The sequence below is a fragment of the Panthera leo genome, chromosome D1 (genome assembly GCF_018350215.1).
Source record: "Panthera leo isolate Ple1 chromosome D1, P.leo_Ple1_pat1.1, whole genome shotgun sequence".
NCBI lineage: Eukaryota > Metazoa > Chordata > Mammalia > Carnivora > Felidae > Panthera > Panthera leo.
The window spans coordinates 32,768,377-32,789,669 of NC_056688.1; the positions used below are offsets into that span (position 1 = coordinate 32,768,377).

Sequence of the window (21,293 nt, forward strand, 5' to 3'; positions counted from 1 at the left end):
TGCTATGATTTTCCCAAAATGACACCCAAAATGACCATTCACAGTACTTGAAACTTTGTTTTTTCTCTATATGAATCCAAGGCAGCTGCTCTCCAACACAGTGGCTCTTGAAGTACAAAGACTAAATTAAAATGAGTTTACATAGTTTATTTTTTTAATTAATTTAAAATACAGTGTCAACATACATTAAAGATATTGTAGCAAATGAGATTAGGAATAACATGAGGTTATGTACATGTTTGTATATGTATGTGTGTATATATATTCAAAGTGAAAACAAATACAGAAACACTACACAAAATTCAATATGATAATTTACTGACAATCATTTTCATCATATCTATTAATCTGTAATGTTGGTGGCTGCAAAAAATATTCTTAGTACTGAAACAGAGTATCTAAATATTCAATTTTAATATAAACTATAGTACTTCAAATTTTAACAGCATATAAATAAGATTCTGAATTAAAAAAAAGTCCTCTTCCCTGCTAAACTCCCTATTTAACTGTAAAGGTTTCAGTTCCTCCTGAAATTACAGCCTTCAATGTGGTGATATCTCAGATTTTAGGCATAAGTCAAGTGTGGGCAGTGTTCTCTGTAAAAGGGTAAATGAAGATACAAAGCCAGATATAAAACTTCTAACATGCTGCCATATATAAAACAATGCACACTTTTAACATAAGAGACTGGGTGGATTCAAGGCCAAGTTAGGCTGCTCTCAACCCTGGAAGGGTAAAGACCAAAGGAAACATTGCTGAGAGATGGCAGATGGTACAAAGGGGAGAGAGAAAGTGGTCATCGAATTAAGTGGTGTCAGCACCTATGGCCCCCCACCTGCCTCCAACACTTAATTTCCTCACATAGTCCTGTACATGAACATCTTGGATAATGGAGGATATTTATGTATGTAATAACTATAAGTGGCCCCTGACTTTTGAGACTCCTTAGTAAGCAAACAGATTCCACTCCTCCCTATAGCACCAAGAAATGTTCAGTCTCTGAACCTGGCATGTGTTTTGAGTGCCAGGGAGGGAAATGATGACCTATTGCGTTCCCTAACTAATACAATAGCTTCTAACCACTGATCTAGAATATTCACATCAGTTTTCTGTCAATGGCTCACTATGAGTGCCGTCAAAATTCTTAATTGAAATTCCTTATTTTAAGCAGTGGGTACAGCTACTATAAAAAATAAAAAGCCCTCTTTATTGATCTGATCCTCTAAAAGACCATGTCAGTTATAAGCCAGAGTTCGTCTGCGATTACTACCAAGTAGAACTTGCACATCTAAAGCAGGGAGATTTTGGTGACAACGAATGGATACAGTAAATGTGTTTGGGAAATGTAAGACTAGTTGATAAATACCTGGCAATAAGTCTGTAGATTAACAGGAGACAGGCAGGACATAGATTATTCAAAAAGGTTCATTTGTAAAAATTGTTTTGACTTTGGAAGGTAACCAAAAAAGATAGGAAGCAAAAGTAAACATCAATTTACTATTCCCACCCTAAGTGGGAAAACTTTAGTCAAGTGCAAAATAACTTCTGGATAATAGTAAAGTCTCTGTTTTCTTCTTTAACAGGGAGATATGATTTTGGGGTCCTACTTAATGATTAGGTTATTGAGTTAACCTGTTATTAGGTCATAGTAACAGCTGCAAATTAAAAAGTTATTATAAAAACAAAGAACAAAATCTGACCCTAACCAGTCTGCCTCTAACTTGTGAGTCAGTTAAGTGTAATTCAAGTTGGGGCTCTAAATGCTAATTAAAGCATCCTAAATACATATTGAGGGGTATACTACAAACACAGTTGTCTGAGAGAAGGCTCTGAGGGACTCTTCTACACCAGCATCCATATGAATGCTACCCTTTTTGTTTCAGAAACAGATGCAGACCTGAAGAATGAGGCTGGGAGTAACAAGGTGATTGAGGTTATTGTCAAAGGATTACAGGCCAGATTTTTTTTCCTTACAACTTAATGGATTTTTTTTTTTTTTTTGTTCAACCTAGTTGATTTTTAAAAGGAGTACCACAATATGTAAAACCAATTATCATAGAATAAGAATAGTCATTACATATCTTTATTTTTCCTATTTGGAAATTTGGATAGTTTGAGACTGTAAAGTACATTTTTTTTTTTTCTTCACCGTTCCTGAAAGAGCTAGCAAAGAAGCCATTGTTAAAAGACCTGGTTACACTCATTCACATTACAAAGTACAGAGAGTCAACACAACTACCAAAGCCACTCAAATCAAACAAGAAGAAATGGCACTTCCTCATACTTCATGGACTTCACAGGAATACAAAGATTATTTTACTTTTCACACATTTACACATAACACAAGAAAAACCTTCAGTTAACTGACTAGTGTCTATAAATGTGGTAGGAGTTATGGCATAACAAAAGAGTCACCTGTTAAATACATAAATGTTTTGTACTCGAGGATATTTTTACATAGTACACAAGATGATTGACATAGACTTATCAACTCTTCCTCATACTGATTATACTGTAAGCAGTGTTTAGGGTGTGCACATTGTGTGTTTTGGAGATGTAGAGGTGGCAATTCTAACCTATCTTCACATTATCCCTGAAATACTAAGGTTTCATCATTGAACTGTGGTTAAATTTTTAAGTGTGATTGTCTTTCAATGACTGTCATTACCTCTTGTGTAATTAATATTCCATGTAATTTAGAGCACATGTCTTGATTTTCTCAATGCTCATGAATACCTTTTCTGTGGGAAACTTATTTCTAAGGAAAAGCAGTATATGGCCATGACTTGCTTAACACATGTAATCAATACGAAGAAAAAAGGACCATCACCATAAATTTGTAAGATTAAAACTTCAAAGAAAGGTACAATTTGAACAAGCACTTACACTTTTGTTTCAAAAAAGGGACCACAGTAAGTAATGCTACAATAAATGTATAGTAATGCCTTAGTATATAATAAAGGAGAGTTGGGCTTCATCCATGTCCTATACAACAAAAGCTTTAATTCCTCACTAATTGTCAGTGGAATTAGCTCACAGACAACTCAGAGGAAAGAACACTCTGGTCTGTGTTAAAATAAAATGAACGTTGAGATTTCTCTATGTTGTAGCAAATGAAGTGGAATTCTGAATCTTTCTTTGGAGTCAAGTTGATCTTTGCAAGGTAATCAATTTGCCATTAAGACATTCTAATCTAGTAGGATGACAGATGATGGCAAAGGCATTTAAACTGAGGGTGTCATATAAACGTAGGGACTGGAACATTGGAGGGATTGCCTTCTGTTCCAGCAGAAGGTAGTCAAGCTATCAGCAATGTTATTATTACTAGGAAAAGGCCACCAAGGATCTAGAGACCAAAAAGCTCTAGCAACACCTGATCATAAGTATACAAAGATCAAAAGCAGGAGGTAAAAAATAAACATTTATCAGATTTTTTTTCATTATATTACTAATTTTTATAATATTAAATATTTTTCATCCCTTTATTCAATGTACTGGTGTTTATTTCTGATTTTGACTCTGTCTGCAAAAAGAGCTTTATGCAGTCAATACCTGAGTGTCTGTACATGGAGAAATCTGAAGTAACAAGTAAAATATCATGTCCCAGTGGACCAGTGCTGTGGCCATCAATGGCAAGTAACCAGCTTTTTGGAATCTTAAGAGGAGAGGCTCTTTGCCACATGCAGATATTTATAGAGATAATATATTAGAATAATTGAAATAGAAATAATGGTTGATGCATGACCAGATGTTGATGATCTATTTAAATGGGTAGTGAATATCTATTTCTACACTCTATAAATTCAGTGAAATTCCTAATAAAAGCTATAAATTGAAAGGCATGAAATAAAGTCAGGTACAGATTTTATTCCTGCTAAAGATGATTAAACAATTTTAAATTCTGAGGCTAAAGATTATGTAAGAATCCTGTACCTTTATGTTTGGTTTTTATTGCAACTAAGTATAGAATTTAAAAGAATTTAAGCATACTTGTATCTTTAAAAAAATCTTTATCATCTGTACAAGAATTTCTCAAAAGCCAATATTAGATATCAATAAAATACATTGACACTTTATAGTCTTACAAGTAGAATTTAGGCTGCTGCCTTAAAAATCCACTTTTTACATTGTTTTCATTTTATTATATTTTTTGATGCCACTGTAATGCCACTATCAGATGATATGTGCATATGACTTACCAGTATTTATATGTTAATGTGGTAAAATTTCATTAAATCCCAAAGTTATAGAGATAGTTTTATATATCCTCTAAACCAGGCATCAGCAAACTATTACCCATGAGTCAAATCTGGCCCGCCACTAGTTTTACATGGCCTAACAGCTAAAATATTTCTATTTTTCAATAGATTTTAAGAATGAGAATTTCAAAAATTTTCAAACTGCAGAGTCCATAAATAAAGTTGTATTGGCACTAAGCCTTATTCATTTGCTTATTCATTATCTATGAGTGCTTTCTGCTACAATGGCAGTTGAGTACTGTAGTAAAGACCTTTAGGGTATACAAAACCCCCAAATATTTACTATCAGGTCTTGACAGAAATAGTTTGCTAATCCCCACTCTATACCCATAGAAGGCATCTGGAATGCTGAATGGAGTGTTTATATTGAAATCAGTGTATGACTTAACTTGGTTTCATTTATAGACATCATTTACATTATTCCTTTTGAATATCATCATCTACTTGGTAAACAAATAAAAATAAACTTAACGTTAAAAAAAAAAAAAAAACAACTTATTTCCTTGAAATGTTTAGGACCAGCAAAACAATGACATAGAAAAGAAAGAAATTCGTAAGAAAAAATAATGAATGAACAATTTAAATTACATGTTAACTAATGATTTCAAGGTTCCTCAGAGAATTCCAGACAGTAAAGGACTTATCTGAAAATCCTTACAGCAAATTTCTAGTTTCCAAATTTCTGGGATATAGTACTTAACACAGTATTCTACAATTGTTATGGAAAAGACAATGCGCAGAGTTAGTTATCAAAGACAAGTGTGGGGGCAAGATTTTAAAATAAACCAGTCAAGAAGTAAAAATTAAAAGAATGGCATGGCTAACAATTTATGCATTTTTTTTCTTTTTCATTTATAGGGAGCTACATGGTCTGCTGGTGTAGAACTTGATAGAAATTTACGTTTCATTTAGTGGGATGATTCCCATATCTGTGTCAGATAAAATCATAGCACTTATTATTGTTACCATGGATACCATGAAGATACTGCCATCCACTAAACAGTATTAGAGGAAGACAACATAATTTTCTGGAACTAGTCCTGTTTTGCCTTCATAAGTTGCCTTCAACCATCCTGGTTCCACTGATGGGTATACTGGCAAAAAATGAAAAAAAATGTCATTCAATCAGCATTAGCTTCAAATAATTATATACACAAATGGGTAAAAATGCACATCAGATTGCATAAATATACTCAAGTTGTCAAAACAATGTCAAAGCACCTTTAAGGCTGGAAATGTCCTCTGCATTCAATCTCTCTTCCTCCCCAATCCCTCCCATCCTTCCATCTCTCCTATCTCCCCCCATTTCTTCTTCCTTCTCTCTCCCTCTCTTTCATATATAGGAGGAAACTGGGCTCCAGAGAAATATAGTGTATTAACTTGTACAGGTTATGAGAGGCAAGGGCTAGAGCAGATTCTGAGTCTCCTGGCTTCTACTTTAGCTATAAGAAGCTACTCCTTCATCATCCCCATGATAATAAACTTAAGCAAAGGGAATGGGTATACTTACCATTAGAAAATATTGCCCCCTGTGGGAAAGAAAGTTCATGGCTGTGCTCTGCTTTACAAGAGTACATGGCTTTGGCTTGGCTGAAAGAGCAAAAAGTAATTTATAAAATACACAGCTCTCAACAAAAATACATTTATACTTCAAATCATTTGTAAAAAATAATATTAGTTTTTAGTTGTAATTGGAGTATAATATACATCAAGTACACATATAAGTATGCATAAGAGCATTTTTCACAAAGCAAAAACACTGACATCATACCAAAAACCCTTCTTGTGTTTCTAGGAAATGTCTCCAAGGGTAACCAACCTGGCTCCTAACAGCACAAGCTGGTTTTAAAGAACACTATTATTATATAATTGCTAATATGCTGGCAAACAGACCATTTTTACACCTATATAGAGGTTCATAGGTACCCTGTAGCTTTTTTCCTACTTTCTATCAGAGGTGAGACCCAAAAATTAAAAGGCCTACAGGATATGGTAAATAAATTAAGTGTACATGAGATAGGAAAAAGAATAGAATAAATTGATGATAAATGGCAACCAACAATAGCCTCATTGTCAGGAAAACAATGAGGATAGATGGAGGCTTTGCAAACCAGAGCCTATACCCATCTCCTAAAGTGGGAAGCCAATATTCAGCTCCCAACATCTGCTGCCATGTGAGAATTCAGACTCAATGTAGCCAGATACTCTAGTTTCTTAAGAGAAAACAGAATTTCAGAATTTTATATGTGATATATTTAAAAATATTTGAGCCAACACTAAAAAGCCATCATCTGAGGCTGCTTATCAAATCACTAGTCAAGTCACCTTCATTCGACAACATCCAATTACCTTCATATGATGTGCAAGTTATGCTGATTTCACCTACTTCTCACCATCTCTATCACAACCAGAGCCCAAGCCAAAATCATTTCTGGTGTGGCTCACAGAATGGCTTCCTACCTTTCTAAATCCTCTAGGCCTCTTGTTTTGTCTACTTAAAATCCATTCTATACAGAGCAGCCAGTTTGAAAAAGGTTCTGATGATTGTGTGACGACCACATTATTTCCCTGAAAACAACCCTTCAACTGGTTTCCAACTCCTGCTTCCATACTGTGCACAATCAGGTACCTGTTAGTATCTCCTGCTTCTTCTGTACCTACCTGCTCATCTACTATACTCCATTCACACTGGCCTGCTTTTACCTCCTCAAACATGCCAAAGTCATTCTCACCCCAGGGCTTTGCCCTGACATGTTTTCCCCTTGATCTAAACATGGTTGTTCACTTCTAGTTCATCTTAAATTTCCTACGTTTTGCTAAAAGTTAGGTCTTCCTGACCACACACTCTAAAACAGCTGCCCAGGCAACTATCATATTCTCCTGTTTTAAGTTTGCATGGCATTAGTATCTGGTATTCTGTTGTTACTGTTGATATTTCTATAACCTTCTTCAATTAGAATGCAACTTCCATGAATGAGGCCTGATGCTTAGTAACTCAATAAATATTTGCTGAATCAATGAATGGAAAAAAAAAGTTAAGAAGCTCTGGGCTCTGTTTCATACACAGTGAGTCCTTTTAAATATTGAAGGCACCCTGTCTTTCCTCCCTGAGGGCCCAGTACTTTATCTACAAAGAAGCATCAGCAGTGTTTGCTATCTACAGCTCTCTCAAAGAGCAGTGTACATTATTATTTCACTTCCCTGTTGGAGCTGGATAATGGGTCTTATTCCCTACACTTCCAGAATGAGGCTAGGTCATTTAAACCGGGTTTCCAAAAAGTTATCTGAAAATTAGAAAGCTTATAGAGAAAAAATATGGTCCTACCCTCAGAATCTATTTCATGAGGTTTAAGTCTCAGGTTGTACTTTCAGAAAGTCTGCTAGGATAGCCTAGGAGAGCCTGCAGCAGGCAGATTTAGGAATGACTACTAGCCCACACAGAACACTTCTCAGGGCTGCATCATGCAAGGAAGAATTGAGGAAGTACAGGGCTCTACACTAAAGAAGAATCATATGTACGTGTGTGTATGTACATGCAGGCACATGAATGTATGTGCTGGCTGACACGGGTGTGGGGGGGGTGGGGGAAGAGGATACTACCAAGTTATGAAGACTTGTAAGAATCAGACCATGATAATCCTAAATAAAAAAAAATATATATTAGTTTTTCCTATAAATCTTCTAGTCAATTACAATCATTTGATCTAATTTGGTATGATTTGATCTAATATGATCTGATAGCTGAAATAATTGAGAGTCCCAGAACCATTTCTCTAAAAATATGTGTTTTTCAAAAAAACCAAATTTTCTAACGGCAACAATTTTCTCTAATATTAAGTCCTACTGCTTTGAATCATTAATCTAAGAGATGCATAAGGAAATAATTTCCAGTTATAGAAATGATTAAGATATAATAATCCTGGGGTGCCTGTGTGGCTTAGCCAGTTAAGCCTCCAAGTCTTGATTTTGGCTCAGGTCATGATATCAGGATTCATGAGTTCGAGCTCTGCATTGAGTTCCGTGCTAACAGTGCAGAGCCTGCTTGAGATTCTCTCTCCCTATCTCTCTCTACCCCTCCCCTTACTCTCACTCTCTCAAAATAAATAAATAAACTTAAAAAAAGATATAATAATCATTGCAATGATATACTTTTTGAAATTATATACTGAATACAACTAAACTATTTTTGTAAATATTTCAGATATGAATGTTCTCTCTATAGTGTTTTATGGAATTGGATAGCAAGGGGGAGGCATGTAGAATAATTATATCACAAAATAAAGATATTGTTGTATGTGTCAAAAATACACAGCACAAAATAATATCTGTCCTGACTTTTCAATCATCTGTGCATATGACTAGACAGGTATAATTTTCTTCTGCTGAGATCTGTAACTACAGGTGTTAACTCAGCAGAAAGCTTTGATGATTTAATGTAGATGTCTGTGACTGTGAAGTTTTCTCTTCAGGTGCTAATGCTTCCTCTTTTATTGCCTTGGTATATTGAAGAAGATGTGAAAATAATACTGTCACCTATTAGGTCTTTCTTCAGAAGATCCTAATATTCTTTGAAAAGGATTCTGAAAATCTTGCTTCTTATTGCATGGGAGAGTAGGTAATGACACTCAGCATGCTGAAAGCTATTTCTTCCCTTATCATCCAGAGAATGATCTGTTCATGAGATTCATTCCTAATTCTATACACTATTACTAATGAGTAAACTTACAGAGCTTTGATAAGTGTGCAAAATTCACAATGCTTATCTTAATCATAAGCTATGATTGATCAAAATTGATACAATATTTTCTGGAGGGTCACTTAATGATACACACATACACAAACACACACACACACGTATATTTTTTGTATGAAGGAAGGAGGAATGAACCTAGATATAGTTAAAAAGATGCCAACGTAGTAGTAACATATAGAAAAGCTAAAAACAAAAAAATCAAAACCTAAGTCTTCATCAGAAGATTTAAAAACACCAACCCAAATAAAGCATCAGGCAGCTACTTTAAATAATAATGTAGAAGAACACATGGCATAAAACAATATTAGCCTGTAAGGCAATTATTTTATAAAAAAATATGTCCTTGCAAGGCCCCTAAATTGCCCATGACTATTTACAATAAATACTACATTTGCTTCTGGGCCACTGGTTGGAGATTTTTTAAAATTAGTCACATGTTCCTTTTTCACGCTTTTGTCAACAAATACTGGCTGTTTCTGGCTTAGATATCTGAGTGAATACTGAATGCCTCAATGTTAAAGAACTCCCATGGACGCTTGTAAAGCTGCTTATGTAAAAGGCACGTGCATTGCAACTCCATTGAAAATGAAGTGAAAAAGTGAGTAACAAAATCTTTTTAAGTTAAAAATGTATTATTTTATTCATTTATCCAACAACTTTGTTGAGCATCTTTTCTCTGTTGGGTACTATGTTGGAGCAATACAGTGAGCACCACCTTCATAATTCCTTTTCTGTGTTTATCATAGAGGAGTGGTTCACAAAGTATAGTCAAGGGGAACCTGGATGGATGGGTAGGTAGGGCCCTGAGAGGACATTGCTCTGAGAGCAAATGAAGTATATACGAGAATCCATTTATATTCTAGTATGCCATGTTTTAAAGAGGTCTACAAAAATGTTAAATAATGTAGCTCTTTGTTTTAAAAAATATTTTCATAAAATTTATTTATATTCATATGTAATGGCCTTTTAAAAAATCTTTGTTATTGTATTAATGGTGCTTTGATGGGATTAAGGAAGAGAGGTGTCAGTTCCTGAGCTCTCAGCAGTCACCATCATTAAGGAATGGAAGCTGACTGCAGCACGTTCAGTATATGGCAACAACAGAGGAGGAGTGGGCTTCCATGTGGTCTGGGTTAGTGTTGGATGTGAAACAATTTCTGTTGTTTTCAAAACACATTAAAAATATGGCCTTTGGAAGAGGAAAGTGGTGGGGAGGTTAGACCCTATTGTGATCTAGGGGTAGGCACATAAACTCTCTGCCTAGGTTTTATAGAAAAGGGTGACCCCCAAATGTTGTAGGACTTGTGATCATCAGGTGACTTAGGTGATAGGAGTTTGGATTTTGAAAGGAAACAGGCATTTTGCTTGGTTCATCTTCTATATGTAGAAATGAAGTCCAAGAGAAATTAAAGTTACAGCAGAGTCAGGCTAGAAACTACATCTCCTGATTGTTGGTCTAGAACATTTGTGGTGACTATTTGAATGTCATCTGTGAAGTCTCTTAATATCAGTGAAAAAAAATCACATCTATTATTGATAATTGCTGACAGTAAATAAGAGTAAATAATCACAATTCTGTCTTCCAACAACAAAGCATGTTACTGTTACACCTCTTTAGTTGCATTAACTTATTCATATTTTTACTAAATTCATAAATATTTTTAAATTGCTCAGTTTAAATTTCTAGTAAATATAAATAGATATAATCCACATAAACAAAAGCTCTTTAGAGGTTCTCAATGTTTTCTTTTTCTTTAGTGTATAAAGGTGTTCTGAGACCAAAAATTTCAAGAACCATGGTCATAGATGAGATTAGGTGGTTGTGAACCAAAATGTTAACTGAGGTTATCTTCAGGTGGTGAGATAAGAGGTGGCTTTCCTTTACTTTTTTAAAATTTATTAGTACTACCCACATTCTCTAAGAGAAAAAAAAATGTTATTCTTAAAAATAATGCATTCTTTTGTGTTTCTTAATGTAGCACAATACTTTATGTTATGTGTATCTTACATGTGTACTGTGCTCTAAATCAATGACAGCCTTCTTAAATCTCAAACTCACTGGACGAGAAGACTTTGTTGAGTTTTGCTTTGGTGCTTTGCAATTATAAACAAAACACTGGTTTTATTTTTTTCAACACTGCTTTTAAATTATGATAATAGAAATATGTGATTGCTTATAATGAGCCAGGCACTCTCAATTTTCCTAATTCTCAACCATATAATTCTCAATTCAACCTTCAGAAGATATTTGTAAATCTTGCGTAAATTATATTATGTTAAAGTGGATCTTCCCCTCCGCCCAAATTTAACTGACATTTAGGTGAAGGCTTTAAAAGTACTATTTTCCACATATTTTATAATGGTGAAACAGAGCCTAGTGACATTTGGTTTTTGAAGGCATTGTATATAACCAATGTCTACTTAAGGATGTGCTAGGCACTAAGACATTTTTCTCTGTTCAAAAACAGTATTTCTTGGTACATAAAAACCATTTGGGGATGTTGTCAAAAATTCATATTCTCCAGGCTTCAGTCTCAGATATTCTGGTTTACAGAGTCTGCAGCAACTCAGGAATCTTCATATTAACAAGTCTTATAGGTCAAGCTCCTTGCAGAGTGATCCCTCCCACTCCACTGAACCTGATTTCTTCAAGATTTCCAGTGATGCCTTAGAGATTAAAACCAGTGTCCTCCTCTAATGATCTCCTTGACACTTTTGCTTCTACCACGTTGACCATTACTTCTCTTTATCATTTCTTCACACTCACATGCTTGACCCTTAAATAAAACCATTCACCAAAGACCAATGCTCAGATATTTTTCCTTTTTCACTCAATAAGCTCCATCATTGAGTAGCCTCAGCTTTATTTATGCAGTATAACTGCTGTATGGAAGTTTCTCAAATGGCATCAAACACCATGCCCTCCCCTGGTTCCAGTTGCACATTTCTAACTGCCTGTCAATGTTCCTCAGGCTCCTTGAACATTATGGTCAACATTTCCTTTCCTCTCCTATATACTCACAAGCTAAGATCAGAAGCTAAATTTCCATTCTTTTTGACAGTCAGTCTCAAAGACTTGGAATTTTCTTTACCTATCATTCATTCCCAAAGTATCCAAGCAGTTGCCCAATCCTGGTCTGATCCACAAAATTCTCCTTATGGTTATTCATGCTTTTGTTACTGCCCTAATTAAGGCCCTTTAAACCTCACAAATTCCATCCTAGACGGCCAACTGTTCTCTCCCCTTCACAACCTCCTAGAAAAGGCACTTGAGTGATCTATTCAAGTGCACCCATGATTAGATCACCCCTTTGTTCAATGACTCAGTCTACAGTAACTCCCAGAAGTGTTACTTTCCTGTTGTTCAAAGCCATCCACTGAAATCTCCCATTAGGTCTCTTTCCCAAACATGGCTAGTCGTCCTACTGCCTACTACTGGGTTCAATCATTCTTCAAGGTCCAATTCAAGGATACCCCTGAGCTCCCTAGAAAGAAAGCAAAATAGACTTTGTAGGAGGTTAGTATGGGAAATGCCCCCAATTTCTATCTGTTTTTCACTTGTATTTAATGGTATAAAATAGTATCAGGTGATTGCCAATGGTTAGTGATTTAGTAACATTAATATATTAGAGGCTTCAATATCTTAAGCGAGCACTTTAAATAACAATAATGATAGTTACCATCATAGACCATCTACAGAGAACTTAGCAAGTTTTGCAAATAAATTGTAGTGTACATTTATAAGAATTTGTCAAGGGCAGAATTATGATATTCATTTTATAGATAAAGAAAATATTTTTCGAATATGGCGGCGTAGGAGGACGCTGGGCTCACCGCGCGTCCTGCTGATCACTTAGATTCCACCTACACCTGCCGAAATAACCCAGAAAACCACCAGAAGACTAGCAGAATGGAGTCTCTGGAGCCAAGCGCAGACGAGAGGCCCATGGAAGAAGGTAGGAAGGGCGGAGAGGCGGTGCACGCTGCATGGACTGGTGGGAGGGAGCCGGGGTGGAGGGGCAGCCTGCCGGCCAAGCAGAGCCCCCGAGTCTGGCTGGCAAAAGCGGAGGGGTCGGACGGAGTGTGTTCCGACAGCAAGCGGGACTTGACATCTGGAACGTTATAAGCTAACAGCTCTGCTCCGAGAACGGGAGGGAGAGTTGTTGAACCCCAGACGACAGAGCTCACCTTGGTGGGGAACAAAGGTGCTCGCCAGTGCCATCTCCCTCGCTCATCCCCCAGCCGAAATCCCAAAGGGAACTTGCTTGCACCGCACAAACACCCAACGCTGTGCTTCTGCGGAGCCATCCCTCCTGCGGGTCTGACTCCCTCCCGGTGCCCCAGGGCCCCTCCCGAAGCAGATCTCCGAAGGAAAAGCGAGCTGAACCTGCCCCTCCCGCCCCTGTGCACCTTGCCGATACACCCCAGTTAATATGCCAGATCCCCAGCACCACAAGCCTGGCAGTGTGCAAGTAGCCCAGACAGTCCATGCCACCCCACAGTGAATCCCGCCCCTAGGAGAGGGGAGAGAAGGTACATACCAGTCTGACTGTGGCCCCAGCGTTGGGCTGGGGGCAGACATCAGGTCTGACTGCGGCCCCGCCCACCAACGCAAGTTATTCAAGACAGCACAGGGGAAGTGCCCCGCAGTCCCACACCACTCCAGGGACTATCCAAAATGACCAAACGGAAGAATTCCCCTCAGAAAAACGTCCAGGAAATAACAACAGCTAACGAACTGATCAAAAATGATTTAAACAATATAACAGAAAGTGAATTTAGAATAATAGTCATCAAATTAATCGCTGGGCTTGAAAAGAGTATAAAGGACAGCAGAGAATCTCTTGCTATGGAGATCAAGGGATTAAGGAATAGCCAGGAGGAGCTAAAAAATGCTATCAACGAACTGCAAAACAAAATGGAGACAACTACGGCTCGAAGAGGCAGAGGAGAGAATAGGTGAACTAGAAGATAAAATTATGGAAAAAGAAGAAGCTGAGAAAAAGATTAAAAAATCCAGGAGTATGAGGGGAAAATTAGAGAACTAAGTGATGCACTAAAGAGAAATAATATACGCATAATTGGTATTCCAGAGGAGGAAGAGAGAGGCAAAGGTGCTGAAGGTGTACTTGAAGAAATAATAGCTGAGAACTTCCCGGATCTGGGGAAGGAAAAAGGCACTGAAATCCAAGAGGCACAGACAACTCCCTTCAGACATAACTTGAATCAATCTTCTGCACAACATATCATAGTGAAACTGGAAAAATACAAGGATAAAGAGAAAATTCTGAAAGCAGCTAGAGATAAACGTATAAAGGATAAAGGATACGTATAAAGGAAACGTATAAAGGATAAACATATAAAGGGAGACCTATAAGACTCGTGACTGATTTCTCTACTGAAACTTGGCAGCCCAGAAAGGAATGGCAGGAGATCTTCAATGCGATGAACAGAAAAAAATATTCAGCCAAGAATCCTTTATCCAGCAAGTCTTCATTTAGAATAGAAGGAGAGATAAAGGTCTTCCGAAACAAACAAAAACTGAAGGAATTCGTCACCACTAAACCAGCCCTACAAGAGATCCTAAGGGGGATCCTGTGAGACAAAGTACCGGAGATATCGCTACAAGCATGAAACCTACAGACATCACAATGACTCTAAACCCATATCTTTCTATGATAACACTGAATGTAAATGGACTAAATGCACCAAGCAAAAGACATAGGGTATCAGAATGGATAAAAAAACAAGACCCATCTATTTGCTGTCTACAAGAGACTCATTTTAGACCTGAGGACACCTTCAGATTGAGAGTGAAGGGATGGAGAACTATTTATCATGCCACTGAAAGGCAGAAGAAAGCTGGAGTAGCCATACTTATATCAGACAAACTAGACTTTAAATTAAAGGCTATAACAAGAGATGAAGAAGGGCATTATATAATAATCACAGGGTCTATCCATCAGGAAGAGCTAACAATTATAAATGTCTATGCGCCGAATACAGGAGCCCACAAATATATAAAACAATTACTCATAAACATAAGCAACCTTATTGATAAGAATGTGGTAATTGCAGGGGACTTTAACACTCCACTTACAGAAATGGATAGATCATCTAGACACACGGTCAATAAAGAAACAAGAGCCCTGAATGATACATTGGATCAGATGGACTTGACAGATATATTTAGAACTCTGCATCCCAAAGCAACAGAATATACTTTCTTCTTGAGTGCACATGGAACATTCTCCAAGATAGATCACATACTGGGTCACAAAACAGCTCTTCATAAGTATACAAGAATTGAGATAATACCATGCATACTTTCAGACCACAATGTTATGAAGCCTGAAATCACAGGAAAAAGTCTGGAAAACCTCCAAAAGCATGGAAGTTAAAGAACACCCTTCTAAAAAATGAATGGGTCAACCAGACAATTAGAGAAGAAATTAAAAAATATATGGAAACAAATGAAAATGAAAATACAACAATCCAAATGCTTTGGGATGCAGCGAAGGCAGTCCTGAGAGGAAAATACATTGCAATCCAGGCCTATCTCAAGAAACAAGAAATATCCCAAATACAAAATCTAACAGCACACCTAAAGGAAATAGAAGCAGAACAGCAAAGACAGCCTAAATCCAGCAGAAGAAGAGAAATAATAAAGATCAGAGCAGAAATAAACAATAGGGAATCTAAAAAAAGTGTAGAGCAGATCAACGAAACCAAGAGTTGGTTTTTTGAAAAAATAAACAAAATTGATAAACCTCTAGCCAGGCTTCTCAAAAAGAAAAGGGAGATGACCCAAATAGATAAAATCATGAATGAAAATGGAATTATGACAACCAATCCCTCAGAGATACAAGCAATTATCAGGGAATACTATGAAAAATTACAACAAACTGGACAACCTGGAAGAAATGGACAAATTCCTAAACAACCACACACTTCCAGAACTCAATCAGGAGGAAATAGAAAGGTTTAACAGACCCATAACCAGCAAAGAAATTGAATCAGTCATCAAAAATCTCCCAACAAATAAGAGTCCAGGACCAGATGGCTTCCCAGGGGAGTTCTACCAGATGTTTAAAGCAGAAATAATACCTATCCTTCTCAAGGTATTCCAAAAAATAGAAAGGGAATGGAAACTTCCAGACTCATTCTATGAAGCCAGTATTACTTTGATTCCTAAACCAGACAGAGACCCAGTAAAAAAAGAGAACTACAGGCCAATATCCCTGATGAATATGGATGCAAAAATTCTCAATAAGATACTAGCAAATCGAATTCAACGGCATATAAAAAGAATTATTCACCATGATCAAGTGGGATTCATTCCTGGGATGCAGGGCTGGTTCAATATTCGCAAATGAATCAATGTGATACATCACATTAATAAAAGAAAAGAACCATATGATCCTGTCAATTGATGCAGAAAAGGCATTTGACAAAATTCAGCAACACTTCTTAATAAAAACCCTCGAGAAAGTCGGGATAGAAGGAACATACTTAAAGATCATAAAAGCCATTTATGAAAAGCCCACAGCTAATATCATCCTTCATGGGGAAAAACTGAGAGCTTTTCCCCTGAGATCAGGAACACAACAGGGATGCCCACTCTCATCGCTGTTGTTTAACATAGTGTTGGAAGCGCTAGCATCAGCAATCAGACAACTAAAGGAAATCAAAGGCATCAAAATCGGCAAAGATGAAGTCAAGCTTTCACTTTTTGCAGATGACATGAGATTATACATGGAAAATCTGACAGACTCCACCAGAAGTCTGCTAGAACTGATACATGAATTCATCAAAGTTGCAGGATACAAAATCAATGTACAGAAATCAGTTGCATTCTTATACACTAATAATGAAGCAACAGAAAGACAAATAAAGAAACTGATCCCATTCACAATTGCACCAAGAAGCATAAAATACCTAGGAATAAATCTAACCAAAGATGTACAAGATCAGTATGCTGAAAACTATAGAAGGCTTATGAAAGAAATTGAAGAAGATATAAAGAAATGGAAAAACATTCCTTGCTCATGGATTGGAAGAATAAATATTGTCAAAATGTCAATACTACCCAAAGCTATCTACACATTCAATGAATCCCAATCAATTGCACCAGCATTCTTCTCAAAACTAGAATAAGCAATCCTAAAATTCATATGGAACCACAAAAGGCCCCGAATAGCCAAAGTAATTTTGAAGAAGAAGACCAAAGCAGGAGGCATCACAATCCCAGACTTTAGCCTCTACTATAAAGCTGTAATCATCAAGACAGCATGGTATTGGCACAAAAATAGACACATAGACCAATGGAATAGAATAGAAACCCCAGAACTAGACCCACAGACGTATGGCCAACTCATCTTTGACAAAGCAGGAAAGAATATCCAATGGAAAAAAGACAGTCTCTTTAACAAATGGTGCTGGGAGAACTGGACAGCAACATGCAGAAGATTGAAACTAGACCACTTTCTCACACCATTCACAAAAATAAACTCAAAATCGATAAAGGACCTGAATGTGACACAGGAAACCATCAAAACCCTAGAGAAGAAAGCAGGAAAAGACCTCTGTGACCTCAGCCGTAGCAATTTCTTACTTGACACATCCCCAAAGGCAAGGGAATTAAAAGCAAAAATGAACTACTGGGATCTTATGAAAAAAAAAAGCTTCTTCACAGCAAAGGAAACAACCAACAAAACTAAAAGGCAACCAACGGAATGGGAAAAGATATTTGCAAATGACATATCGGACAAAGGGCTAGTATCCAAAATCTATAAAGAGCTCACCAAACTCCACACCCAAAAAGCAAATAACCCAGTGAAGAAATGGGCAGAAAACATGAATAGACACTTCTCTAAAGAAGACATCCAGATGGCCAACAGGCACATGAAAAGTTGCTTAACGTCGCTCCTTATCAGGGAAATACAAATCAAAACCACACTCAGATATCACCTCACGCCAGTCAGAGTGGCCAAAATGAACAAATCAGGAGACTATAGATGCTGGCGAGGATGTGGAGAAACGGGAACTCTCTTGCAATGTTGGTGGGAATGCAAATTGGTGCAGCCACTCTGGAAAACAGTGTGGAGGTTCCTCAAAAAATTAAAAATAGACCTACCCTATGACCCAGCAATGGCACTGCTAGGAATTTACCCAAGGGATACAGGAGTACTGATGCATAGGGGCCCTTGTACCCCAATGTTTATAGCAGCACTCTCAACAATAGCCAAATTATGGAAAGAGCCTAAATGTCCATCAACTGATGAATGGATAAAGAAATTGTGGTTTATATACACAATGGAGTACTACGTGGCAATGAGAAAGAATGAAATATGGCCCTTTGTAGCAACGTGGATGGAACTGGAGAGTGTGATGCTAAGTGAAATAAGCCATACAGAGAAAGACAGATACCATATGGTTTCACTCTTATGTGGGTCCTGAGATACTTAACAGAAACCCATGGGGGAGGGGAAGGACAAAAAAAAAAAGAGGTTAGAGTGGGAGAGAGCCAAAGCATAAGAGACTCTTAAAAACTGAGAACAAACTGAGGGTTGATGGGGGGTGGGAGGGAGGGGAGGGTGGGTGATGCGTATTGAGGAGGGCACCTTTTGGGATGAGCACTGAGCATTGTATGGAAACCAATCTGACAATAAACTTCATATATTGAAAAAAAAAAAGAAAATATTTTTCCTAAATATGTAACTCCAAGGTTACTGCAACTAGAAAGAGGTAGACCAAGAATTTAAACGTAGGTCTATCTGACCCTGATATTTGTTGTGTTCCACTGGGCCTGTCTTTTGGTGAAAAGCTATGACACCATCAACAAGTGCTGTGGAACTGTTGACAAATAATGACTCCAACCTTCAATGTATTGAGAAGCTCTAAGTTTATGCTGACAGCCTATTAGAAGTTGATTTAGAGTATAATATAAAAGCATACTAAAAATGCATAGGTTCATTGTTGAACATCTCACTATTTGACAGTATTCTGATTTACTTGATTAATAGCTTGTTTTCTTAAAGCTTAAAGGATTATCTCTTTGATTACATAACTTGAGCTCTTACAGGTTGTTTAGAGCTTCATAGTAAAAGGACTCCACCTACAGGAGCAATTCAATGATATAGCAAGACAGAAGTAGCAAAGTTAAATCCCATACACTAAGGTCTAAAAATGATGACAGTTTCAGAGAACTGATGTTTGCTCTGATATGCACAGTACCTGGTTTTCACCAAATCTTGAACAAAGGGAAGAAGGTGAAGATACTATGGATGGAGCTAAGGTAAATGAAATTACTCTGGGATTTGTTACATAAGTTCCGTGGATCAACCAACATACCTGTAAGATACCAAAGTGGCTCAACTCTGTGAAGTCAGAAGCATTGATACACAAAGACCCCTGCTAGGTCTTGTGAGAAAAAAAAAAAAAACAAAACAGAAGTTGAAGGTCACTGTTATCCCTAGTAACTAGCAACAGCCCAATATTGTGTAGGTATTTAGTAAATGCCTACTGCTGAAAAAGTACACATACTTTAAAAGGGTCAATAAAATTCTATGGTTGAACAATCTTTTTTAAAAAATTTAATTCCCATATAGTTAACAGTGTTATATTTTTTTCAGGTGTACAACAGTGGGTAAATATAGTGATACTTCAATTAACTGTGGTTCTTTTACTTCAAAACCTCAATTATCCAAGTATGAATGGGAAGCTCGAAATTCCCTTGTGCATCCAAAGGAAAAATCAAAGTTTATTCTTCAAGTGGTCTCATTTATATGCTCTTTTAATAACAAGCATTTATTAAATGACACATACCTCTAGTAGCTGCTGATTGTAAAACAAAACAAAAAACCAGAAATATCAAAATACTAAAAAATTCCATTATTTCAGACATATTCAGATAAAAAACCAAAGCCCACTGTGGATGAGAAGAATCAATTTTACAAGGGGAGGAGAGGAAAGCAAAACCTTAGAAGCAAGCACATTAATAGCAGTAAGATGCAACAACCTGCGTCTTTTTTACAACAGAGTGAAAGGTAAAATCTGGAAACCCTGAATGAAGTACTGCACTCAAAAAAAGAGCAGTTTAGATCAATCAGCCTAGAGCAACCCAGTGGCCATTAATAATAAGCAAATTTGTAATGCATGTTCATAAAACTTGTTCCAGAAAAAGTTCTGTAATTTTTAAAAGTCATGAATATACCTTTGAAAACTTTCCACAAATTGTCATCAAAGGAGTCTTTAGTATGCAAAAGGTTATGACAACTTGTATCTTTTAGAAAACTTGTTTAGAACTCTTCCTTTGTGAAGATTTTAGTAAATAAGGCATCAGTGGAACAGTCTGAGAGGCTATATGCTGTTTATAGACATGATCTTCCCCCCCAACCCCCACGCCCCGTGTGCAAGACAGTGAGTGTGGATTTCACCATCTGCAGAACTGAAGGTCAGAGCTGTCAAAGATGACTCAGTATGTCAACAAAAAGCAACAATGTCACCACTACTTTATTTATTTATTTTTTCATTTTAAGGGTTTTGAGAACTTACCGCCCAGAAGAATCCAGTTTAAGTGAACCAACATTTTCAAACAGTTGGGCTTTTGCTGCCACACTGAAAATAATTTTAAAATGCGATTTTCATTAAAATAAAAATTATATTATTCAGTTCAAAGTATAATTCAGGGTTATAACTTAACACAAACCAAAAATAATTAGTTAAGAACTATCCTCAAAATTTGATCTGAATTTTAATTGTTTTAAGATTTAATGTGGCAGAAATTTTTAGATCTAGTCTCCAGCTCATAGAGTACCAGATGTAATAAACCTATAGCTACCTCCCCTTCCCTTGGGGATCTTACTGTTCTCATCTTTTCTACTTCAAAAAACTATGGGAACAGTAAAAAAGAACATTTTCTCCCCACTCAGCTTCTGGCAGTGATTTTGACTCCTGTGGAGCCACAGGGTAGAATCAAATCATCAAGACAAAGAACTGTTGTTCATTCTGATAGCTAAGACAAAACTAATTCTAAAATGTTTCATTTTTTTAATTTGAACACAGTTCCTATAAAGTGAAAAGAGGGAACTCTGAAAATACGGTCAATGAATACATCTGTGGATTCAAATCTTATTTCAAGTCATGGGAGGCTAGGCACTGTCTATTTGAAAAAGTGAGACTATATTAAAACTAAGGCACCAGGGGTAATTAGAAAAGTTTCTATATTTACTAGAAGAGAATATCAAATTCCTTGAATGATATTTTAAACTAGATTTTAA

General features: G+C 36.7%; 1 protein-coding gene across 1 annotated transcript in view; it reads right to left on the reverse strand.

Moving 5' to 3' along the window:
• Positions 1-2,069: 2,069 nt before the first annotated feature.
• Positions 2,070-21,293, reverse strand: part of ARHGAP42 (Rho GTPase activating protein 42) — a 303,324-nt gene continuing 284,100 nt past the window's right edge. Inside the window, exons 22-24 of the mRNA XM_042904225.1 lie at positions 20,569-20,631; positions 5,770-5,849; positions 2,070-5,353 (exon numbers count right to left, since the gene is read on the reverse strand). Coding sequence (XP_042760159.1) covers positions 5,265-5,353; positions 5,770-5,849; positions 20,569-20,631 — 232 coding nt within the window. The 3' untranslated portion in view covers positions 2,070-5,264. The remainder of the gene's footprint in view (positions 5,354-5,769; positions 5,850-20,568; positions 20,632-21,293) is intronic.